At 38.2% G+C, this 26,805-nt stretch overlaps 1 protein-coding gene and 1 long non-coding RNA gene across 2 annotated transcripts; both read left to right on the forward strand.

Annotated features, from left to right (window-relative positions):
- The first annotated feature begins 4,454 nt into the window (after nucleotides 1–4,454).
- LOC134215463 (uncharacterized) lies at nucleotides 4,455–5,086 on the forward strand. Its single transcript, XR_009980176.1, has 3 exons — nucleotides 4,455–4,583; nucleotides 4,644–4,746; nucleotides 4,817–5,086. It is a non-coding gene; the product is annotated as an uncharacterized LOC134215463 (long non-coding RNA).
- Nucleotides 5,087–5,518: 432 nt separating this feature from the next.
- Nucleotides 5,519–26,322, forward strand: LOC134211154 (uncharacterized). Its single transcript, XM_062687795.1, has 5 exons — nucleotides 5,519–5,707; nucleotides 5,788–8,098; nucleotides 23,016–23,212; nucleotides 23,279–23,416; nucleotides 24,423–26,322. Exons 1-5 carry the CDS (start codon nucleotides 5,705–5,707, stop codon nucleotides 26,196–26,198), a joined length of 4,425 nt encoding a protein of 1,474 aa, XP_062543779.1. The 5' UTR covers nucleotides 5,519–5,704; the 3' UTR covers nucleotides 26,199–26,322.
- The last annotated feature ends 483 nt before the right edge of the window (nucleotides 26,323–26,805 follow it).

Genomic DNA, 26,805 nt, shown 5'->3' on the forward strand with positions numbered 1-26,805 from the left:
AAGAGAGAAGATAAGTATGCAAATAGCTCTCCACTTCATCATACAGTGATTAGTGAGTTGTTTTCAAATACTTGAAAAACAACAACAAATCCCTAAGCTATCTTTTTACGAACAAGAGTGCAAGCATAAATTTATTGAGACTAATGGCACTCGATATCAAAACGATCAAAATAGGTAGGGGAAGGATTCCGCTACTTGTTCATGGTGTTGGTTTGCGTGGGAGAGCTATCAGATTCGTCAAATCGTCGTTTGAATCTTTGTTTAAAAAAGCAGATAAGTCGTTTTGAAAATTTTGTCTTGAATCAATTGTTCTACACTACTAAAAATCCACACATATTTATTGGCAAAAATCCATAGATTTAACTTATGATGTATATCAGCGCACACATAACCATTCTCCACGTGAACTACTAATAAAATATATATCCAAATAATCTTTATGTGTGGTCTTGAATTAGCAATTATTTAATTTATGTGTGGTTATATATCGATTATATTAGGGTCTGGGTACTGCGGATAGATCCGCTTTTTTGCTCTCAAGCGAGTAGAGGGATGTTTTGAAATCAATTCCATAAGCAAAATTATTTTGCAGTTGCTTGGCTGTCAAAAATTTCCCGCTCTTAGAATTTCTCTTTCCACGCTGCATGGGGGCGCACAAATGCGCGAGACTCTACATGACTTTACGATGGTTTACATACATTCTGGCTCCAATCAGCTGTTGTTTCTCGTGAAAATTAGTATTGCCTGATTTTCTCAAAATTGCACGCGGCGAACCCTTCATGAAAGCAAAGATAGTAAAGTACAAGATAGTCCACTCTTAAATATCCCGTACAAGTAATTAGCGAATATTTTTTCCTGAGAATAGCGCTAACTAGTGGTGAAAAGTCTAACCATTTCTTTAAAAAACGATACAGGTAACATTGCTTTTTAGTTGTTTATCAAATGTCAAAAAATGTGATAAAACAACGACGAAGAAACAGGGGCAATTAGTGTGTGACCACGAAGGACAGGACCTACTCATTGCAGACGATACCGATCTACAGCTAAGACTTAGCGTACCCACACAAAATTCGAATAGTGGTTCCAGAAGCCAAAACACCAATTATAAGCATTTTTTTTACGCCGGGAGTGAAAGTAATCTACACTTTGCCTGACATCGTGTATCTGCGCCATCCACTGGATTCAGATGTTTTTACTCCGCCGCTGTAGACCATTGATCCGTCGATCATGCGTCCATCTAATCTGCGCCACTGGGTTCCGGCTCTATTTTTCGTCTGACAATTTGACCTCGCAGTCATGGACTCAAGCTCTATTCGCCACTCAAGTCGGCGGCAACTTGAAAGACGTTTCCGGTGCAACGGACACTGTTTAGGCCATCATTTTCAGGACTATTTTGATGATCGAAATAAATATCAACTGCCGTTTCCACATGCCGACTTTAAACCATCCTGAACCACCTGTGCGTGCTGCATCATCAATATCATTAACATTTCTCCTTTTTTATTTTGATTGTTTCTTCAAATAAAAGTCTATAATTAATTCAACCTCGTTTGATTTATTTCGGTAATCAGCTTTAGTCCACAATTATTGTGTTTTTGCCTGTTTGTTCAAATCGAATTATAAAATCTGTGACTCAGACCCACACCCGAAAACCGAACCATAAAAAAACTTCTCAGTTTTCTCGTTGTTTCTTTCGAACGAGAGATAATTTTATCCGTAACTTTCCCAACTGTGCCGAATAAGGAATAGGAAACAGCATGGTTTTCGTATTTCAACGTAATTTTCTGATTCTATGCCTCGTGTAAAGTCATACGTTTACAACAGAATTCATGTTTGTGCGTGCATCCAAAAAAGGGGAAGGAGCTCGAAATCTTTAATGACAATGTATGACGCGTCTATGCGCCGCGTTATTTGTAACATCAAAGTATTGACGCGTGTCGACGCGCTTACCGCGACGACTATAACAAAGTAGTTCGACCGCCATCCGCCGTAGCGCTTGAATCAGCGTTCGCCTGTTTTACGCAAGAGTGGGCTATATTGTTAATATATAATATTTGATGAAAGGTACCACTGCACTTTCTGCACCCCGTTTACTTGATTCTTATGGGTGAATAGCATTGCGGTGTATCGTTTGGCGCGGCCGTACCTTTCGACAGTCATTCGCCGCGTGAAGTTTTGTGCAAATACCCATTTAGGAACATTACAAACACCGCGCAGTGAATCATATCCAGGAAATCTGACAATAACGAGTGCTTTTTAATTGCATTCCTACTAATTTTCCACTCGAAATATAATATGAAAATATTTGTTACAAAGAATAAAAAACTCAATCTAAGTTTAATTTTAATTTTTTTCCCAAATAATAACAATACTTCCCGCATAATGAAAAACGACATACCATGCAGTCAAAATTACATATGCGTTATAAGATATATTGTCACTATTCACTTCATTGTTAGCATACAATTTTAAGCTTGATTCACCATATCAATCCTACATCAACACTTACAGTTAATACATAACATTCTGTTGATGTGTAATTATATAGTTCTTCAATTGTACATCTCCCAACTGATGTATGGTACATCGAAAATTTTGTTCGAAAAAACGACCGGATTTAAATGTTAATTATACTTAACCGCCTATTACTCATATGGTCGTTTGACCGTTTACCATCTAAGCTACTGTTGAAACAGTATATAAGAGTGTCCATTTATAGTTAACTATTATTAGTGAGACCATCGCTACAATAACACTTATTCTCCTCAATTATAACATATGCGGTCTACGTATGGTCCATGATTATGCGGGTTCTCACTATAGGATCTGAAACGAACATAACCACAATCTTCAATGTTTAGCTCCGGCACAATAGAAAAGTTTGGCTTCAGTTTGACAACCAAATCGATTCTATTCGCACCACCCAGATTAGGGTGGAGCTATTGCAAAAATTTATAACGGCGACACATATATCTTATGGTCACTCCTGACGGAATCCAATATTAAAAGTGCTCGCGTTTTCAGGGGCACACCACTCGATACGGAAGCAACGCACAACTGTCATTTTTATTATTTCACGCATGCTGCAACGCAGCAAAGCTAAATCAACAAAAATGACAGTTGTGCGCCGCCTCTGAATCGAGTGGTGTGCCCCCGAAAACGCGAATACTTTTAATCTTGGTTTCCGTCCGGAGTGACCTTATACACAGTAAGTTTCAATTAGTTTTTGAACAGAGTTTCATAGAGTTTTTGAACAGCTGACTTTACTCGGTAAAAACATTTTTACTGATGAGTCAGTAAAGTTGTAAATGCTTGAAATGTCAAGAATTACTGATATAGTCAGCAAATTTTATTGCCGTCTTTTTCGGTAATTTATTTGTTTACTGTGGTTTACCGAAATCTTCAGTAAATTTATTTTTAGATGTTTTTAAAAATCTAAATAATTTAAATGTTTCATTCCAAACTAATTTTGATCATTATCTTTGATAAAAGTGTCAGTGGACGCATTTGAGTTTCAAATTAGCAAGCTTGCATGCCTAAACGTTTCGGACCTGGCCTCGGATAAATCTTTGAAATGTTTTCGATCTGCACCCATTGTGATTTTGACGCTGCTCAGGCTCAAGAGATTTGGCGGGTGTTGATTAAGCTTTGAGGGCTGGGAAATTTTTGCATGAAACATGTTCATCGCAATTTTTCTGTCTGGAAGCTGGAAGGTTAACAAATTATCGCTACATTTGCATGAATTTTGCGGGAACACCAGTTCTTGCTCTCTTATTTCAATAGCAAGTTAGTCAAAAACACGTCCTCAGTCTTGGCCTCAGCTCACTATAGCAGCTTCTTTATCCTCGTCTTGATTTGCGTCCGAATGTTTTTGCCTAATAAAACGTTAGTGCTGCAGATGTTCTTTTCAGAATATAGAACGAAGTGGTTGAGATGATAATGCAAAATACGCGGGACAAATTTCTGACATTAGATTTTGCAAAATCTTTCGGTACAACAATAAAAAATACAGAAAACTCGGTAATCGCATTTACTGACTTTTGGCTTAAGTCAGTGAAGATTCACTTTTACCGATAACTCAGTACAAACTAGAACAGTACTTCAGTATTTTTTCAAAATAATTACTGATTATCAGTGAAATTTGATAAAACTACCGAGTTTTCAGTATTTGATTGAGATTTACAATACAATTCGGTAAAAAATATTACCGAACAAGCAAACTGTAAATAAGTGTGTATAGATATTTTTGGCAGTGTACAAATTATTTTACACGGTTGTTTGCGAAAACCCATCGATGGGTAAAAAAACACCCATTTTCAAATAGCATTCCTGTCTGTCATAAAATGGGGAATTTCTCAATCATGCAAAGGGTAAAAAATACCCATCAAAAGGAACCTAATACATCAAAAAGGGTAAAAATATAACCATTAATGGGTGAAAAAATAGTTTAAAAACAAAGCGCATCGTGGTGGAAGTATGGCTTCTTTCAGTTCTTAAATAATAAAAAATAATAAATAATATAACTAATAGGAACAGTTTATAATATTGGAACTATTCGACACTATCGGAACGACACAAGTTAGGTAATTGTATACAATTAATTGTTGTACAACAGTAATTTAATGCGGAAAAAATGCTTTCAGGTCCGGATCGTCGATTTTAAAACTAGTTTTGTGTTCATGGAAAACGTAGGAGCTCCGAAAGAAGCTCCGAAACGCACACGAACGTCATACAAAAAGCTGAAGGGTAAGCAATTCTAAACTTTTAAACTCATTTTTAACATGCCTCCGTTATTGAAGGATTTTTTTTCTTCCAGCAAAGCTTCTCAGTCGGGGACCGACTTCTTCTTATTATGAGGCTAACACGATGATACTTTTATGCACAAGGAAGTCGAGACAATGTCCAATCCAAAAATTGTCTAGACCGGCACCGGGAATCGAACCCAGCCACCCTCGGAATGGTCTTGCTTTGTAGCCGCGCGTCTTACCGCACGGCTAAGGAGGGCTCCTGACCGACTTACGGTGTGGTATATGGCTAGGCCGAAACGAAAATGCACGTGTGACGGGAATGCTGAACGTATATTGACAACGAGATCAACAATTACGTTAATAAAAATATATAACATTATTTTTTAATTTTTTTGTTTTCATTTATTAATTACCAGGAATACCACAAACACGGTCTACCAAACTGCTACATAACCTCAAAAATGGGTAAATTTTTACCCATTTTGTGAAAATCCGGTGCTTTTACAATGGGTGAATAAAAACCCATTTTCTGACATAAACTGCTTTTACCCATTAATGGGTAAATCGGATTTACCCATTAAATGGGGAGAGACACTTCTAGCGAAAATGGGGGTTTTTTCACCCATTAATGGGTTTTCGTAAACGACCGTGTATTTTCCGTTTACCCTTGTTCAAAGAAAAAAAAAAGACTTTTGCTATAAAAATTATTTATGAATAGTTTCAATTTAGCGTGTATGTCGACTAATTTGACGTTTCAATTTCAGTTTTTTTCTTCTCGAGATCTTTCGTTTGCTTCGCGCACCATGGTGGCCGAGTCCTCTGTTTTTGGTAACATGGATGGAATCGTAATTTCCTCGTGGTTCCACCAGTAATTGAATTTTGGTCCTGTGTTTTTATGAATATCGTTCTATGATTCCTTATTTCGTACAACAATTTATTCTGGTTAATAGCTGAAGATGGTAAGTGATGTTGCAAAAAGTAGCGATTGTATCGTGTTCTAGTAAAAAAATTGACGTAAGTTTCTTTTTTCCGGATCAAGGATTTAAGCGAACACGAATTGGCAGATTTAGAGGAACGCTTATATTCTCGCATTCACCATGCAACAGAAGGATCTGACTCGCGAAACGAAATTAGTTCACTACCGTCAATGAATGTAACGGCCGTTTCGTCGAATTCTTCAAAAGCGGAAGCCCCCACTATTCCTATTCCGGTCCGATTGGTGACGGATAAATCAGTCATTAATAATGCTCGACGTACCGCAGTCACTGCCTCTTCGAAAATCAAACGATATTGGGATTCCCTTCAACAACAAACCCTATCTTACCCTGGTATAAACAAACCCAAGAAAACAGGACCAGCTGAAGTGAAAAGTGTGGAGAATAATGGAACTGGTCAGGTAAAAAAAGTCTTTACACCATATCAATCGATTATTAATTCTATGAGAGGAGATTCGGTTAGCGGAGGCAGCAACACGGATCATCCACAAGAACCTAAACAAAAACGAAGAAAACATTCTCCAAATGACGGTAAACAATCTAATAATCCAAGTGGCAGTCGTCATCGGAAGATGGATCAGCTTAAGAAGATTAGGAAAAAAAAGAGTAAAGCTGTAAAAAGCCGGCAAAGATCAGAAACGGGCGAACAACGTCTAGTGGCAACGATTGATCTTGATACTTCCTCTGAAGAAGAAGGCGAATATGTTTCTCCAGACCCGATAAAACAGGAGAATAAACAAAAGGATGCTCAACTGGAAGATTTGATCGAAGACTCAGATCCGGATGAAGTAGTTTTAATACCTTCAGCTCCTCCACCTTTGGTATGCATTGAGGATAGCGAAGATGATGGGGCCAAAGATAATTTTACACATCCCAAATCAAAGAAAAAGAAGAAGTCAATTAAAAAAATCAATTCGCCGCGCTGCATTAGTCCGTCGAATAGTTCGATTATGTCCGACGACTTTTTAGGTCAAAGTGATCGAAACAGAATAAATGATAGTTTCATTGAGGGAATCAATAACGATGAAGAGTTGGACTGCACAGCCCCTCACACGGTCGGATCTTTGCTTTCTGGTGAACGTACAGGCTTCGAGGATGTTTCTCGTCAAGGGCGAGCACCTTCGATATCATCGGATTGTACAGTAGCTACTAGTAGTGATACAACTGATCCCGATAAACGGAACGGCTTGAAACAGATTCAAACCCTTGGTGGTCGAAAGATTGGTGTCCCGCAGCTGTGCTCAACTCCCAAGCAAACATTGGTTACCAAAAAATCGTCTGTTGTTACTAAACCAGCTAAATGTATTGAAGAGGACAGCATTTATGCGGCTACAACATCTAAAAAGTCTAAATCGACAGATAAACGCCCAAGCAGTGATTCGTCCAATGAAAGCGATGGTGGAAATGTCTCGTCTCATTCGAAGCGGTCCAAATCCTATCAATCAGATACCAGCACTAAAAGCATCATGAAGCGTCGAAAGAAATGCCATAAGCAAGACTCCGAGCACTACTCGGATGAAGATTTTGCTTCCATGTTGACCGATATCGTGCAGGCGATTTCGGAGAACGAAGAGGAAACTTCTAATAACTGTTCGACTCTGGCTACTAAACCGCATAAATGTAATGAAGAAGACAATATTTGTGCAGCCACTACTTCTAAAAAATCCAAATCGACCGATAAACGTCCCAGCATTGATTTGTCCAATGAAAGCGATGACGGGAATGCCTCTTCTCATTCAAAGCGATCCAAATCCTATCAATCTGACACAAGCACCGGTACTAAAACCCTATTGAAGCGTCGAAAGAAACGACACAAACAAGACTCCGAACACTATTCGGATGAAGACTTTGCCTCCATGCTGACCGATATCGTGCAGGCAATTTCCGAAAACGAAGAGGAAAGTTCTGAAGAGGAGTTAGGCTCTTTTCTGGACATCGCAGAAAATCCCATAAATACGGAGCAACCGTCTGCCGCCCAGCAAGACGTCTCAACTGATCAATCGATGGAAGCTCATATGGTTGTACAAGAGAAGCCGGAAGCTCAAACCAATTTGCCACAGGTTGAGTTTAGGGCTCCAGAATCATCAGTTTTAGCCATACCTCCAGAAAGTAGCAACACTTCGACGCAAACAGTGGTCACGAAGCCGACCCCGGTGGTCAATTTGGTTGAACAAACGCGTGATCAGTCCCAACCAGGAACTTCTCGGGAAAAGCGTGGTGATGATATACCTGCTGAGATACAGCAGATGAATGATGATCCAGAATGCAGCTGGAATGACGAGATGCGAAAATTTTACAACGATTCCTGGAATTGTGAAGATTTCAACATTTCGACTGTGTTGTTCAATATGCCACGTAAGTTTTACTTTTTATGTAATGTACGTATGTGTTTATTACTTTTTAGTTAATCGGTCAAAGTGGGGCAAGATCGCCACCCTAAGCTTTGTCTCTTGTGGAACATCCAAGAATTTCGAGTGTAACGTTAAGGATTTTGAAAGACTCCTCCTAGAATTCCTCCAAGGATTTCGAGAGAGTGGCGCCGTAAACTCCGAGAGAAATAAGCCAAGAATTTCTCCTGGAATTCCAAGAGAGTTCCTCTAGGAACTTCGAGAGAGTTGCGCCAAGAATTTTGAGGGAACTGCGCAAATGATTTTGGGAAAAAAATACTCAAGAGAATTCTGCCATGAATTTCAAGAGAATTGCGTCAACTTGGACAGAATTTTCGCTAAGAATTTTGAAAGAACGCCTTAGGAAATTCCTAGAAAATTCCTATGATTTTGAAAAGAATTGGGCCAAGAATTTGGAAATAACGTGAGCGCCCTTATTCTACGCTGCTCCTAACTCTGCACACTTTGACCCTAAAACATTTTTTTTTTTTTTTCATTTACTGTTATTAATATACCGGGTTGTTACGACTACGCGGATTTCCCGGTTTTCGCGGATTTGGCGCGGATTACATAACGATTTGAGGGTTTCGCGCAGATTTGGCGCGGATTTAGTTTGTGGTGCAAATTTGTAGGAAAAAATCCAAGGAAATTAATTTGAAAATTAGTTTTCTGTCTATATATATGGGCTTTATTTTCATTAGCAAATGTTGTTGAGAACAAATTTACGTTTCAAGGTTATTAACACTATTTTTTGGATATGTCCAAGTCCGTATTTAATGGCATGCATTACACACTCAAGCATTATTTAAACAAATGTTATGAGATACGCCACTTGTTGTCATTTTTAATCCATTCTAAAACACGACGCACACAAACCATGTATATTGAAGGACATGAACACCCATTTTCATCTTGTCAATTTCTTCGTAATACCAAGATATTTGGCAGTTTCTGATTGGTTGTTTCTTTTACGATGAATCAGCATATCATTCTTCAAAAGTCGCCAGGAATTCTTTCATAATATTGGAACATTTTAAATTTCCTTTGTAACATTCATCTAGTTCTAGTACGAATAAAGGTTTATACAATAATTTAAAACATAAAAATGTTCTGCGACCAGGGAATCATTTTTTTTAGAATACGCATGCGAAACAAGCGACAAAAGAGAACCAACGACAAAGCTTTGTTTTTGTCGGAGATAATAATGACAAAGATCTGAAAATTTTTGTCAGCAACAAAAAAGAAGACAATCTTGTTGCTAACTTTTCATCCCGTTATTTTGCATTATTGCTAGAGCAAATTTCAGTTTTATGCTATCACAGTTTCTGGTTTTATGGAAATATTCGAGAATCGAACAATGATTACATAATTTTGTATCGTACTTTCCGAAATATCAGAGCATGCAAGATTGTGTTCGGGTTCTGATAAAGGTTTGTCGCTAGGTGCGTTTGTCAGTAACAAACTCTGTTGATGACAAAGAGTATATTGTTAGGGGTTGCTCGAATATTGATTCCCTGTCTGTGATTCAATACAGATGCCTCATTTTAATAAGTTTTTCCGCAGAAAGTCGATCAAAAATTAGAAGATGATTCTCAAAAGTTATTTCTGGGCTCTGACGGGTTTTTTATGATATTTTCGGTTAACTCCGATGGTATTTTACAGGATTACTAACAGAAAACGATGAAACTTCCTAAAGAAATTTCGACAAGGTCCCTATGATGATCCTTGTATAAATTCCTTGCAAATAGAGATGTCGTAAAATCCCGATTAATCGATTAGTTACTAATCGATTACTCTTGATTCTTGTCGATTATTGAATCGATTAATCATTGTATAGTAATCGATTCAAAATTAATCGATTATCACAACGATGAATCGATTAATCGAAATAATCAATTAATTTTCGACATCCTTATGATGTCGTAAAATTCTGATTTATCGATTAGTAACTAATCGATTACTCACGATTCCTCTCGATTTTTGAATCGATTAATCGTTGGGTAATAATCGATTATCACAACGATGAATCGATTAATCGAAGTAATCGATTAATTTGCGACATCTCTACTTGCAAATAAATTTCCACAGCGTAAAGAGGATTTCTGCAGCATTAAAGTCACAAATCAATTTCTGCAAGAATTTCTAAAGCGATTTCCGTAGGAATTCATGAAGGGATTTCTGCAAGTAAGCTCTGAAGATATTCCGCAGGTTATTTGTGGAGTATTTATTTGAGCTCACGACAAAATTCCCAAATGAATCACAAAATAATTTCCCAGGGGAATTTTTGTAAGAAGACTCGGAGGAATTCCCACAGATGTTCACGGAAGAATTTCCACAGACAATTTGGATCAACTTCTGCACTTCAGCAGATCCAAGGGCAGTTGGATTTCTGCAAACGTTTCCATAAAAAATTGCCGGGAGAATTTCCGGAGGATAACCCGCAGAAATTTCTGGGATGAATCTGCGCACGTAAAATAAATTTCTACAGGAGTTCTCGGAGTTTTAAATTAAATTCCAGTAAGAATGGTCAAAAAAAAATTCTACTTGAACTTCTAGAAAAGCTTGTTACAAGAATTAAAGAAGAAATAACGGATTAATTTCTGTTGGAGTTTACGCAAATTATACTGCCGTATTTCCAAAGAAATTTCTTCTAAAATTTCTAAAAATATTCCTCTGGAATTTTTGAAGGAATTTACGTTTGATTCTGACTTAAAAATCAACGGAGCTTGAGCAACTATTTTTTCTTATTGGCATTACATCCCCACACTGGGACAGAGCCGCCTCGAAGCTTAGCTTAGTGTTCATTAAGCACTTCCACAGTTATTAACTGCGAGGTTTCTAAGCCAGGTTACCATTTTTGCATTCGTATATCATGAGGCAAACACAATGATACTTTTATGCCCAGGGAAGTCGAGGCAATTTCCAATCCGAAAATTGCCTAGACCGGCACCGGGAATCGAACCCAGCCACCCTCAGCATGGTCTTGCTTTGTAGCCGCGCGTCTTACCGCACGGCTAAGGAGGGCCCCTTATGCAGCTGTGTTAGATTTTGTATTATTTGTTTCTTGATACGAATTCAAATATTTATTTTCTAGGAGTTTTGTTTAAAAAAAACGGAGCTTCATTGTCTAATTCCTTAATATCTACGCAAGTTTGTCTTGTGATCAATAACTACAACAAAGCATAATTAATTACTTCAAAAGAAAATGCGGTTTGGACAGATTTTTTAATATTTGCCACGTTTATCTTTAATCAACTATGATCAAATCTGGCCTTAACATTCATTTGTACTCACCGGCAGCCTGGAGGTCGGATAGCAAAATCGTTCAAAAAGGTCTCTTAAATTTTAGTCTTCTTGCCCTCAGATACATTCAATCTATTCTACAAGCATTCTAAGTACTTGAAACAGTGACCCATTCTCACCTCCATTTGACCCATTGTCACCCCCGACGACGGTATATCAACGTACCTTGTGTCGAATTTTATAAATATTGATCAACAAAAAAATCCTGACAATAACAGAACAAAACATGCCAAAGCCATCATCTAATCCAAAAAGCGGTGCTTATACAAATAGTTTTGACTGTTTAGTTTAGTTCTTGTTCCCTTAGATTCAGTACTTCTAGCGGTGAATAAGGTCATTTAGAATTGTTGTAATACTTACTGCGGTTTTATTAGTCCTATTAGCATTTTGATACAAACAGTTTAAAATCATATTTGTTATCGATTCTATAACATTCCCCAGAAAACCATACCCCAGAAAACCATTCCCCAGAAAACCATTCCCCAGAAAACCGTTCCCCAGAAAACCGCTCCCCAGAATGTACCATTTCCCAGAAAACCATTTTCCAGAATGTACCATTCCCCAGAAAACCATACCCCGGAACGAACCATATCCCAGAATTTTTTTTCATACCTTTAAAAGATTCTTGCAATGAAGAAAAAAGATTTTGACAACAAAAAAACTGGAATGGAAAAAATGGCTCGGGAAGAAAACTACAAAGAAGTAGAGCTCAATCTGATATAATATATTATGTTATACAAATAGTTGTCCTTGGTCTTCAAACTTGAACCAACGAATATTAGAATATGGTCCATGGTTTCGCCGTGCTGCTCATGACCGCTGGCTCTACCACATCGATTTTTGGAATGGTACTTCTGATCCTGCTTATGAGTTGCTTCGTGATTTTTAATTTGCAATCATCTTTGCATACAATGACCAAAAAATGCTATGACAGTTTTCGAAACATTTTCACGCATAAAATGTCTGACCGTGTACTTTTCCCATGATCTTGGTTCGCTTGATAAAATCAAAGCACACCGCAATACTACAATACAAAATACAATACGTAAAAGTGTGTGTCATATTTTTGTGAAAGCATTATTATTTTGATAGAAAAGTATTGAAGTCATTCCAACTTTTTGAGTTGCCACCTGTTATAAGCCTAAACCAAAGGGCCTTATTATTTTCGCCGTTTTTCAAATGACATGAATGGTCGCTCTTAATTGGTATAAGCCTGTATAAGAGAACTTTACAGGAACAAATTTAGAATCTACAATAAGACACTAAACGCGTGCTGTAAAAGGTAAGTTTGAGCAAAGTTAGTGCTTTTCTAGAAGCGTTAAATTATGATGGCAAATGCATATGGTCACCTTTATGTGGATTCTCCTATGCTGCCATCATACGTTTATTTGTCCCAAGGGATTACTATTTACATAAGACAGTTATGCGTGTAACGACAGTATTTTAAATATAATTTAATTTTATCCAATGAACCTGTGGATTTTTATTATTGCGGGTAAAATCATATTTCAAAAGAAGGCATCATCCACTTGTTTGCTATACTCCGTGCAAACGCGTGATTTTAAAGAAGGCGCATTTTAGAAAAATGTGTGAGTCAAAAGAATGTATCACTCATTTGCCTTTTTCCGAGCAAATGCGTATTTTAAAAGAAGGAATCATTCGTTAACCTTATTTCGGGCTAATTCGTGCCTTTATAGAATGAATTATTTACTAATTTTTAATTTTTTAATTTTTATTAAAGGCTTATTTGCCCTATTTGGGGAAATATGTGTTTTAAAAGAAGGAATCATCGACTTAATTGCCTTATTCCGGGCAAATGCGTGGGTCCCTATTTGTTTCCTCAATCAAGGCGAGCTTTAAAATATTTTTTTTTTCTGTTTTGGGGTGAAGCTAGAATAGACATGACCATATACTATAACTATGCTAAGCCAGAATAGCCGTGACCATGCGATGCAACGCGACGTGACAGTTCATTGATAATAATTGTTATTCCTTTGCCTGAGTCGCGTCGCGTCGCATCGCACGTCGCGTCGCATCACACGTTGCGTTTACTCTATATGGTTTGGGGGGTTTTCTGGGGAACGGTTTTCTGGGGAATAGTATAGAACCTTGTTATCAGGTGGCCGTTACAAATAGTTAATTAACTTTTTATCCTACTGGTCTCCGAAAGGTCAAGGGGGGATAATCTTCTTCTTCTTCTTCTTCTATATATATAAAAATGAATTTCTGTCTGTCTGAACCTTATAGACTCGGAAACTACTGAACCGATCGGCGTGAAAATTTGTATGCGGAGGTTTTTTGGGCCGGGGATGGTTCTTAAGATGGTTCGAGACCCCTCCCCGCTTTGGAAAGAAGGGCCTCTATACAAATGAAATAGAAATTTCTGGATAACTCGAGAACTAATCAGAGAATTTTGAAATTAATTATTAATAAATTTTAGGCGTAACGAAGTTCGTCGGGTCTGCTAGTAAAAAATAAATATTAAAATGAAAAAAAAAAACAAAAACTCCTCGGATTTGTTAAAGAATGTTTTGAAAATCCTCAAAATTATCCGAATTTTATTTTGTTGCCCCCTCAAACTATTATTTTTTGGCAAAAAAAATCCGAGGGGGGGAGACAAAATAGATTTTAAATATTTGTATCGGCCTTCTATTGTAAAAAAAGAACTTGAAGAGAAGACGCTCAATAAATTGGTCATTTAACGTGTATTTGCTTAGAATTTAGATCTGGATCGCGCGGATTTGGCGCGGAATGGATTTCATGTCTCGCGGAAATGGCGCGGATTTGATTTTAGTCGGCGCGAATTTGGTGCGGAAAATATTTCAGGATCTTCGTAACAACCCTGAATATATTTACCTACAAAATTTGGGAATTTATTGTTGTCGTGACCAGATAATAAGGGGATAAATTAGCATTGGTATCGAAAATATTAAGAAAGGTGCAAAACTCAAAGGTGCAGCCTAATCGGGTTGTACGCAAAAGTGACGTAGGACTACGTAGCTATACGAAATGGATGGTATTTGTCATCATAGTTTGTGTCTCTTTCTCTTTCGAAATGCAAAACTTAATTGTTTGGCGACGTTAGAAAGTTGCCCTTTAGTATTAGAATAGCAAGCGCACATTGAAGGGAGATGTTGCAATGAGTTTGATCGAATGGTCATCAGTAAATAGCAGTAAAGTAAAATTTTCTCACTATATTTTGATTTTTTGCTGTTGGTGAATGAAAAGTCGCATTATTGAAAATATATGCACCATTATTTTACACAAGGGAAGGTAGATTCGATAATTTTCTTCTAAGTGCAAAATGTAACATTTGGCGACGACAGAAAGGTGCTCTTCGGTAGCAGAATCACAAGCATGTGTCGGAGGGAGATGATGCAATAAATTTGTTAAAATGAATAACTAACTGCATCCAAACGCTTGTCGTCACCTTGCTTTGAAACTGTCCAACCGCCACTCGATTATTTTTCGCTAAGCCTCCACCATTTGGAGGCATTGCCACTGCTACCCACGCCTTCGTGCTGCTGTGTTCGCTCCGCTGCATCAAATGTCGAACCGCTCTTTGTGGAATCCCGATCAAAAAGGCTCGCGTGCGCCGGACAGCAGCTTTGTTGTATTCAATAAATTAAGCCAGTTAGCCCGCCCCTTTGTGATCTGATATGGATGTAAATATAATAGGGGAACAGGTGGTAAAATGAACTCGTTAAGGACTTGCGTTGAATTTAATCATAAAACGAGGATAATTTGCTAGTTTTACCACTTGGTTCAGCAATTTAACTCATATTCTTATTGCACAGAACATTTTTTTCGCTAATAAACATTGTTTTATATAGTTTTTCATCGAAATTTCGTATGTACAAAAATAGTGCAGGTAATATGAACACTGCCTGGTGGTAAAATGAACATCGCTTCTAAAACCCTTTTGAAACATTTAATTTTCTTTTTTTAACTCTAACACTGTATATATAACTAGTTAAGAATATGAGAGCCTTTTGAAAAATCTGGTATAACTTTTGTAAAGCTCTTAATTATCAATATGCTAAAAAGAAGAAAAAAAGTTTTGAAATATCAGTTATTTTCAAATTAAATTTACATTGTATTCAAAATTTTATCTTGGTTATTTGATATGGTTTGTTTCTTCAACTTCCGCTTCACAATTGCACAACTTTTATCATAAATTTGTGAAAGTTTGATACAAGTGTTCATTTTACCCCCATACGTGCCTTGTGATAAAGGTTGTCCTAGAGATGTCGTAAAATCCCGATTAATCGATTAGTTACTAATCGATTACTCTTGATTCTAGTCGATTATTGAATCGATTAATCATTGTATAGTAATCGATTCAAAATTAATCGATTATCACAACGATGAATCGATTAATCGAAATAATCAATTAATTTTCGACATCCTTATGATGTCGTAAAATTCTGATTAATCGATCAGTAACTAATCGATTACTCATGATTCATCTCGATTATTGAATCGATTAATCGTTGGGTAATAATCGATTCAAAATTAATCGATTATCACAACGATGAATCGATTAATCGAAATAATCGATTAATTTGCGACATCTCTAGCGTTGTCCTATTTGTCGCTGTGGTTAGAACAGGTTTGAATCAATGTTATTATGAATTTATTTAGAATTAAAGCTTGCGGAAAAAATGGTTAAAAATTACATCAGACCCTATTTTTACGGGCTCGTTTGATATTTTGGATAGTAATAGCTATTCGTTCGGTCTCAAAACCAAAATATTAGCTCAGGTACCGTGCTGTGCCCTTATTCCAATCAGCGCCTAATTCCGTTCACGCAAGATAAAATGATAAATAATAAAGAGTTTTTGTCTAAAAACAACAGAAAAATATCCTTGTACTTTTCTATGGTTATGTGTACATGAAATGAAATGAAAACCAGCATCATTTTTAGCGATTAATAGTGAAAATTTAAACAAAATTTGTTGGTTGCCACTACGAGCGCCATTTTGACTGTTTTCATATTAACCCACTTGCTAAGAACGTCTGTCATAATATCAGGACTGGTAGCAAGTCACTTTTTAGTGACTTGGTCACTATTTTGAGCCTAGTCACTAAAAAGTCACTATTTGCATCTAAAAGTCACTAAAGTCACTATTTTTCGGAAAATGGTCACTAAAGTCACTATTTTCGCACCACCATTTGCAAAAAAAAAGTTCAAAATAAAAATCATTTGTATCTACCATTATCATCAACCAAATCAAAAGTAAATCTGTTAGCAAAATATATAAAGTTTGAAAAATTGCTCCAAGGCCGTCTTATGAAAGGCAGAGTGGGTTCGAACCATGGACTGCGGGTTCGAGAGACACACAGACAGACCACTCAGCGAAGCTGAGTGCAGGATTGTTACGACTACGAGGATTTCGCGATTTTCGCGGTTTTTGCTATTCTCGCGGATTTGATGCGGATTCCAAGCCATTTTGGAATGAATTATACTCTTGAGCACTCGTTTAACAAGCATTTTAAGGGTAAGAACTTCACTTGTTGTCATTTTTATCGTTTCTGAATATCCATTTTTGTCACGACAATTTTGACATAATTTCGAGATATTTCTTAGTTTCTGATTGATTAACCCCTCTACGACGAATCACACAGCATGATATTGTCGGCGTAGCACCACATTAGAATTCGAACATAGGGACTTCCGAACCGAACTTTCTTCCGAAGTTTTATCTGTCAAACTAATTGATGCGTTGTTTAGCGCATCTTTAGGCGAAGCCAGCGCACTACTTCCTAAGTTGGGTAAGTTTCCTGTATCTAGAGAAAAATTCACCTTCGCTTTATAAGAATCTTCCTAACTTTGTTTCTCTTAGAGGAACTTTCACTGAAATTTCTGTAGCGATGACCGCATAAATCTTTATGTAAAATCCCGTAAAAATTCCGCCTTGAATTTGGGAAATAATTTTCGGAAGGTTTTTCTTAGGAACAATATCTGAAGGAATTCTCAAAAAGATTTCTACCAGAATTCATGAAAAAATCCGCTTGTATTTGAAGGAGATTTTTTTCAGGGATTCGCGGAGAAGTTTTTATAGTAATTGACGTGCAGTTTCCGCGGAAATTCCTGAAAGACAGCAGGAATGTCTACAAAATATTCTGCCCTGAATTTATGCTATGAAAGAATTTCCGGAAGTTTTTTTTGCTGATTGAAGTATTTTCTGCACAATTTCTGAAAAAAAATCCTAGAAATTTTCACGAGGTTTTCCACAAAAAATCAACTACCGCTGAAATTTTTGAAAAAATTTCAGAGTTTTCCAAAGCAATTTCTGCATCAAATTCAAGATTTTGTATCACATTTTACGAAACTTGAAACTTAGGTTCGGTGAAATTCATGTTATATATGAGTTAATGTTTTTAATGAAACCGAGATTAGGGTCTCGAAAAAACAAATGGCAAATGGACTCTATAAACTTGTTTCAATTAAAAATGTTATTTTTCATTAATAAAAATCGTATTTTAAAGATGTCATCCTAATTTTGGATTCTTTAAGTTTTTTTCAACAATTTTTCCTTATAAAGATTCATAAGTTTTGTGATTCTAAATAATTCTCTGTCTAGTAATTGATTAGATCTTTTTATTTCTTTTTTGCCGAAAAACCGTGTTAATTTTTCAACGTGCCGAAACGAATGTTCATACGTCTAACTACATAAAAATTAGCGAAAACCCAATCCAAAACATCGTTCTAGCACTTTTTCATACTGTCTTGCAGCTGAATCATCTATATATGGTAAAAATTTTAGGAATATATTTTGACGAGACAATATTTTTTGATCGATAGTAAAAGACAGCGCAAAATTTGTTATACTTCATTCTGTCTTTTTCATACACGAACTGCAGTTTCACGAAAAACTTCGAGCTTATGTTAAACTTTATTACCACAATGCTGTAGAACTTCAAAATCGTTGTTGAAATTATAAGCATGGTTTACTGTAACAACTTGTAACTCGTTACCTGCTCCTGTGTGTTACGGAATAAGGTTTACCATGGGGGCTAGCAATATGCTTCTGGATGTCCCAACGAATACCTTCCTCGATATTCAACTCTGTGGTATTTATGATGGTGTCGCCAAGTCAGTTGCCCCCTGCTAAGATCCATCCTCTCCCTAGTTACGATGAAGATGCACACGGCCAGCAGAAGTAAACCTCATGATATTGTAATTTTTGTCTTCTCTTGATTTCTGATAGCATTCTAATAAGGATTTGAAAAAACATGATATCCTTAGTTTCTGATCTACTACGAGTTACACATGAACAATACGAATGCAACTCAGCTCAGTACCTGGTTAGTACTTCATACAAAAGTCACTATTTGGTCACTTTTTCTGCTTCTGAAAGTCACTATTTGGTCACTTTTTTCGTCATCGTTGGTCACTAAGTCACTATTTTGAACGGCATTTATCGCTACCAGCCCTGTAATATTTAAGCATTTTCAAGTGGAAATTTGCCCTGGATTTCAAACACACAGCATAACAAGACAAAACAGGTAACATTATAACGTATTACCAAATTGTTGCCTGTATTTTCCCGATAGAAAATGCTGAAAAGTGAAAAATATCTTGACCGGAATAAGGGTACATCTAAATCTACTCGTTCCTTATTCCGTTCATTGGGTTTAGAGGATGGATTCCAAAAATTCCGTCTTTGAGAATATAATCTATTAGCAAGAAAAGGTATATCGTATATGAAGCCATATGAATGGTGAACATTTGAAATTCTATCCCGCAAGCAGGCAGACCGAAAGGAATTCCGTTAACGACTCTACTCGAGACCTTTTTCAACTCGTGCCGGGAAAATACAGTTTTTTCAGTTAATGATTTAATGATGATTTATAAAGTGAATGCTCGACAATGACAATGGACAATGGTTTCCGGAGAATACGGACAGTTTTAAACAGCACAATCCGTTCTTGTTTAAAAGCTTTATCCGGAAATTTCTTGGCGAATTTCTATTAAAAAAACACTGCCCTCTCTGAGCTGCAAATAAGGTTATGTTTTACCAAAATCCGTGAATACTTCGTAGAAGTAGGGTTATCCGGTATTTTAAAGAACCGAATTTTTAAAGAATATTCAAATTGAACGAAACAGTGGTACGAACAATTCCAAACAAACAGAGACATTATTTTGGAAGGTTCAGGTCAGAATTAAAGGCCTAGTATCCAGGCTCTAGTCAAAACTACGTTGAGGATAAGGTGTAAAACTCCGATAAGGTATTGTATCTGTCCTTTTATGTGGTACCTAATGCAACTGGGCAGCTAGCATCAATGTTCATGTTGAATATATCTCGAATGGTAAGTGAAACAAACGAAAAAACAGTCAACTTGGCTGTTTTTGGATGGATGGATTTATGAGAAAAATGATGCCTGGTATTAGCATCTCCAAGAAATCAAATGTTTTTCGGGTGATTGGAATTAGGAACACGAATGAACGGAATTAGGAACAATGCCATTTCAGATGATTGGAATTAGGACCACATTATTGGTCAATTTTGTTTTCACTAGTGGAGACTAAGTCTATGGATGCAACCCAACATATTTTATTTTCAATTGTATATAGAAAATGACACTATGTAGCGAAATTGCAGCTCCAAAATACTAAACGGCTATTTTTTAGAGCTTTTAGACATAGTGCATTGTCTTAGGTGAACGGAATAAGGGCACAGCACGGTACCTTATTTTATTTCGAGGAAAACGTGTGCATGATTAACATACGCCTAAATAGTGTTTTAATATAAATATAGCCAACTGTTCATTTTACCACCTCTTCCCCTATGCACTCATAACGATTAATGAAGGGGCGGGGCTAATGGGATTCCGCAGACAACGGACTGTTCGGAGAATGTTTTTTGCCACTGCCATGCAACAACAAAAATAAATAAAAGATTTAAAAAATAGGTTTTACGTAAAACAAATCAAAACAAGGCACGTTACATTTTTTTAGCGAAGAGTCCTAGTTGGAAAACGCATTGTAAGTGAAAAAAAATTGTTTTGCATCATTTCTCCCAAGCAATTTCGTCAAAACCAAATATACAAGAAAGGCAAAGCATTTTCACGCTAATCACGTCGTAATCTGACACATGAGATTCAAAATAATTATTACCAATGGGAAAAAGTATATCTTTGTCGTCTTTTTTCAACGAATTATAAACTATGATATGGAAATGCTAATATCATCTTCCAAATTTAGACGTACATGTTTATGATAGAATTAGAGGCAAAAGTATAGAATTGATAGTTCCGTTAGGATACGGCAGGCATGAAGAATGTTTTTATAGAAGTCGAATTGAAAGCGAGCGGGGGGCAATATTTGTGATGGCACATATCGCACGACCCTCCCTCTTGCCAAACTCCCGTATGAAGGGGGAGGGAAGAATATCAGTGTGGAAGCTGACATATCTCCACTGGAAAAAGGAAGGTGGTTTGATTCGCTCATGTGCCATCGCGTGCGGAAGGATTTTCTATCGACATATGACATCAGCATCTAGTCGAATAGGATTTTTATTGCACAGTTCTGTTTTCTCCATGCGTCCGTCTCGTCGCAACCAACTTAGCTGCCTCGGAGAGAACAAAGCTGAGAAAGGCACTGCTGCTGTACCATCGACCAATAACAGCTGAATTGATGGATTTGGTTTTCCGTTACTTTATTAGGTGATTTCCATGTGGCCTTGTGGATATTTCTTGCGGGGGAAGAAAGTGCTTCGGACTACCATTCCGCGGGAGGCTGCAAAGTTTATGCATCGTTGGCCGTTGTCGTTCGATACGGTATGCAGACTATCCGGTCCAATGACCGGTCTATACATTTCCTCCCTTCTTACCTGAGCGTTCATGTTACCGATGACGATTTTGACGTCCCGCAGTGGGCATCCATCGTATGTCTGCTCCAGCTGTGCATAGAACGCTTCTTTCTCATCGTCGGGTCTCCCTTCGTGTGGGCTGTGCACGTTGATGATGATATAGTTAAATAATTGGCCTTTTATCCTCAGCTTGCACATCCTTGCGTTGATTGCCTGCCACCCAATCATGCGTTGGCGCTTCTTTCCCAGCACTATGAAGCCGGTTCTCGGCTCGGTGGTGCCACAGCTTTGGTAGAAGGTAGTTGCTCGCTGCCCGCTTTTCCACACTTTCTGTCCTGTCCAGCAGATTTCCGTCGTATTATCTTCTACACGGTTAGATCAGACAACCCAAAATAAAGTTCAAACAACTCAAAATTAAGTTCATTTCACTTAATTTGGACCGTTGGTGGGGGAAGCCAATTTTGAGTTGAATGGTCCAACTCGGATTTGAGTAGTTTCCGTTTGATCTAGTGTGAAAAAGTATCTAAATATTAAGTTGTTTCCACCTAATGTCAAGTTCAAATAGGTTTAAACCACCTAAATTTGAGTTCAACCCCTTTAACCTAGCGTTGGCTTCCCCAATCAAACTGCTATCGTTGGGTGGTTTTCTTTCTCTGTTTCTGACAGGGGGCCCTCCTTAGCCGTGCGGTAAGACGCGCGGCTACAAAGCAAGACCATGCTGAGGGTGGCTGGGTTCGATTCCCGGTGCCGGTCTAAGCAATTTTTGGATTGGAAATTGTCTCGAATTTCCTGGGCATAAAAGTATCATCGTGCTAGCCTCATGATATATGAATGCAAAAATGGTAACCTGGCTTAGAAACCTCGCAGTTAATAACTGCGGAAGTGCTTAATGAACACTAAGCTGCGAGGCGGCTCTGTCCCAGTGAGGGGATGTAATGCCAATAAGAAGAAGAAGAAGTTTCTGACATCAAAGGATGGAATTAAAGAGATGCCAGAGATGCCAGATCGAAAACAACTAAAAATTTGGGTACCTAGTTTGATCTACCCGTGTATGTCGTTCGTAATGGTTGTTTTTAAAGGCGGCTTATTGGGCCTGCACAAACCTCCTGTCTCGTCGGAGGGCCGTCGTGTCAGGGCTGTTCAGCGTCCCACCTAACACTAGGACTTGGGCTTGTGCGCTTTAAGCGGCACACGGTCGCTTTGGCGGAGCCCACTTATCATGTCTTTATACACTCTCGATAGGTAGCATACCGTGAGAGACGTTTTTCGGTAGCTGTTACGATAATGAACTGATTCGGGGGTTACAACCCATGATAAACTTCTTTTGATAAGCCCCAATTGCGGGAGGCACCGGTTCTGATGATGCATTTCAACTTGTTTTACACAACTGCGCGAAAAAAATATGGTCCCCAACATAAAATGAGCGAGAACAAAGCGTTTTATCAAACGCCCTCGGTGGGGGCCGCCTATCCGAATCAGTTTGTTTCCAACTTGTATTATACAAGTGCGATAGTTTTGCTTTCATGGCGATATCTGCAATCCCTGCCAACTTCTAAAGAACATTTTAAGGGTCAATTAGGTTTGAAAAGGATTTTTCCAATTTCATTACTCTTTAACGTTGCAGTGAATCTTCCCTCGTGATAATAATGTGAATAATGATGCTTACTTATGCTGCAATCGGTGTTGATGAACTTACTCCACTTTCCCCCACGTCCCAAAATTGATTATAAAAAACAAATGATGTTATATTTCAATTTCATACAGGAGCTAACAAGTATTGGCCAATCGTGCACAAGGACAAATATCCTGATCCACCCAAGAAGGAGATAATTTGCAATAATTGTGGGGAACGTGGCCATATGCGCTACAAGTGTCGCAATCCCCCCAAACCGAAAACCTGCTACATGTGCGGACTCGCAGGTCACCAGGAGGTTCGATGCCCAAATACGTTATGCCTTAAGGTAAGCAGTGCAATACTCGATTCGTTTTCATTTTGTATATCTCGTTACGCACAATTCTTCCGATAGTGTGGTGAGAAAACCAGAAATTTTCTACGTGGTTGCCAGTCGTGTTCCCGCGAGCAGAACATTACATGCCATTTATGTGGCATACGAGGCCACGGTCATCGGAACTGTCCGGACAAGTGGCGCCGATACCATTCAACGGTAAGTATTTGTCCTATCATTCCCAGTTAGTGGGTATCTCTCTCAATTTGATCTAGGAGCGAAAGCAATGCTTGTTGTGAACTCAAGAAGCAAACCACTCGGTTGACCATTTGGTCTGGCCAAGATACAGAAAGGTTGTTGCCGGCGATAGCAATGCAGGGGTTGAAGGTTTTTACGGTGGTGATTGCGTGGAAACAATGGTTGGTGGTAATTAGTTTAAGTTGTAGCAAAAGTAAGGTAAGTATCTGATGTTGCTTTTGTTAGTTTTCTGCATTCAATGCTTAGCGGTGCAATAGGTACGCAATCCGATTTAATATGTACCTACTTGATAAATTGATCTACAATAGAGGTATGATCGAAATTTCTAAATTAATTTTTGGTTTTTCCAGTTTCTTTTCGAACTCAGGTTAGATTCTGGTTCTCTGTTGAATATTGTTTTCGCTATTCTTTCTTTCGACATTCGCACTTAGTGACCAGCCAACTGAAATCCACTGAAATCTGTCGTATTTTATAAGCTTTACAATATTTTCTTCTTTGTACACGCAGCTAGTGATCCATGTGTCTGCGCGACACACCATTTTATAGTTTCCCACTGAGTATTGTACGCAGCACTTTTCGCACTACCCACAACCATTTCTTTCGTCTTGGTAGAGTTAATGGTTAGGCATTTTTAGCCATCTCCCTGTTCAGAGGGACAAAAGCCTCCATTACTGCCCTGCGATCGATTCCAATTAGATCGATCTCGTTTGAAATCCCAGGAGCATATGCGACCGTGTGATAGTAGTACTACTATTCTGAAACCTGCACATGAAAACTAACAAGTCGACCTTTTTTTGTGATAAACATGTGATACCATTGAACGCAACCGCCACGCCAGCATTACCGGACCCTGTGTTCTCGTTAGTGACAATTTTTCGAAAACATATTTCATCGTTTATAGATAACTTTCTTTTTCCCTCAATTTCGGAAAACATTCAAACCGGCACTGTATCCGGATGCGAAATAGACCGAGGACAATAAGCCCCTGGTGCAGCAGTACGTCCGCAATCCGAATGCCAAGCATTGTTGCATTTGTTCCCGAGCTGGGCATCAAGCGCACATGTGCAACGCTGCGCTGAGAATTTTCGGCCAATTGGTCCCCACAACGGAAATCAAAAGCTATCAACCGGTGTATCAAATGAACGAGCGCGTTCAGCAGCAGAGTCTGAACAATGGAGCAAAATTTAATCTATTTAGCAATCTGACCCACTATCAGCTCAATTTCGATGAATCCTTCGCTGCTAATGAGAAAAGTTTTTACTACCGGTTTGCGAAATCGGTTGGAATCGTAGAAGAAAAAAAGCGAAAAGCGGAAAAACTTAGTCGAAAGCTGCGAAAAGAAGCAAGGAAGCAAAAAAATACTGAAGTTGGTCGAAATATCAACACCTTCACAGATGAAACAGTCGTTATCGATGATGATTCAACAGGTTTCAGTGCTCAGGGCAAAGAAGATTCACCACAGAGTAATATCAATGGTAACCAAACTAAACCAACTAATGAAGATTCGAATTACAGTTTTTCTGAGTTCTATGAAGACGAATCTGCCAACCTACCTCAGCCGTCAGAGCCCATGCCGGATTTCATACCTTTGGTTTCGACTGAAACGTCAATCAATACGGCGGCAACTGTACAACAGTTTACCGATGCCAAAATTTTCCTCACCAAGCCCCATGCCAAAATCCTGTTAGGGCCAATTGGCGCTGCGTTCCTTAAAGATGCGTCATCGAAGTTTTCCCTTAAGGTCAGCATTTTGTTCCAAACGGTGGGTAACGTTCTATTGGCAAACGGACAGTCTGCTGATCAGGACAACTTTCACAATGAACTGGTCAAATTTCTGAACAATGCTTCACACCAGAATGAGCAATTGAAACTCATCAATAATGTACCGAAAGCAACCGAAAAAATAATCCGCTTTATCACAGACCATCTGTTGCTACTTACACGACCTTACGAAAATGCGAAAGTACTTTTTAAGCGGTATCAGCATTTTGAAGGGCAAGGCGCAAACGCCAAAACTTGCGATAAAATTAGGCGAACTTTGAACATCATTCTGTTTGGACAGTACGGTTTGCGAGCAGGTCGCGAACATCTAACAAAACTGCAGAACAACTTGAACGAACTACAGAATACGGCTGAAGCGAATGCATCATCTGATTTCCGTGACGAGATCAACCAACACATTCGGTACATTTTCACTTCTTTTGACCATGCGAATTATGAGGATATTATAAATGAGTTCGATATGTTACGCAAGAATAGGAAGCTCAACAAAATCACACGAGAGCAACTGAATTTGCCTAAGTTAATGGTTCAGAAGCCTGCGAATGATTCGTTCAATCTATCCAAAGATTTGGACTTCGAAGTCGACGGTAATACATCCCAAATTAATAGCACCATAGATGAGGACCTGATTCTGAATACTTCGGATCAATTGATCGATTTAGCGCGAAGTCCTGTCAACTTTGATGATCAATCCTATGAGGATTCAAACCGATTGATGGTGAACCCGCTTCTCAACACCGCACCAATACATCAGAAGAAACACATTACGAAAAAAATGCAACACGTCGGGATGCTCGTGGAGGAGAGCAGACACATGGTCCAAATGTTGAATAATGCTGCCATTACGGAAAAATTTGAACGGATATCCAGCAGAATCAGAAATGGACGGCTGTCCAAAACAGACTACCGTATGCTGAAAAAGATTAATTTATTGCTACGAAATAAGCTCAATCGTAAGTAACAAGGGGCACCATATAATTGAAGAGCAAGGTTTTTAATTCAGATTATAATTCTTCCGTTTTTTTCTTTGTGAATGGCGGCAACAAAGTTGCGTTTAGTTTTTCAATACAGTACTGTGAAGTGCAGATTAGTTGGTTTAATTTGAAAGAAAATCCTTACGTAAATTTTGAACGTTTAAGGACAAGGCTCCCGGAATACAAAACTAAATTCTTTCGCTTTTCCAAGGGCACACCACTCAATACGAAAGCAATGGTTCAACTCGTGATTCAAGCGTCTGCGCCATTTTCCACTATTTTCCACCATGCCGCCAGGTATAGAACGCAGTATTTTACTCTCAAACTCAGTTTTGTCTCACAGTCTCACTCTCACATGAAACGAGTATTCCCAAGATATATGAAATCGTTGACAACCTCAAATCGCTTCCATTGCTACCTCGGGATGAACATCGTTTGGACTGCCCCGTTCTCTGCCATCCACCATGTACTTAGTTTTGACAATGTTTATTATCAGCCCTATTCTTTCAGTCTCGCGTTTAAAAGTCACGAAAGCCTCTTCCACTGCTCTGTTATCTACACCAATGATGCCGATGTCATCTGCAAAACCAAGGA

This window comes from Armigeres subalbatus, chromosome 2 (assembly GCF_024139115.2).
Source record: "Armigeres subalbatus isolate Guangzhou_Male chromosome 2, GZ_Asu_2, whole genome shotgun sequence".
Taxonomy (NCBI): Eukaryota; Metazoa; Arthropoda; class Insecta; order Diptera; family Culicidae; genus Armigeres; species Armigeres subalbatus.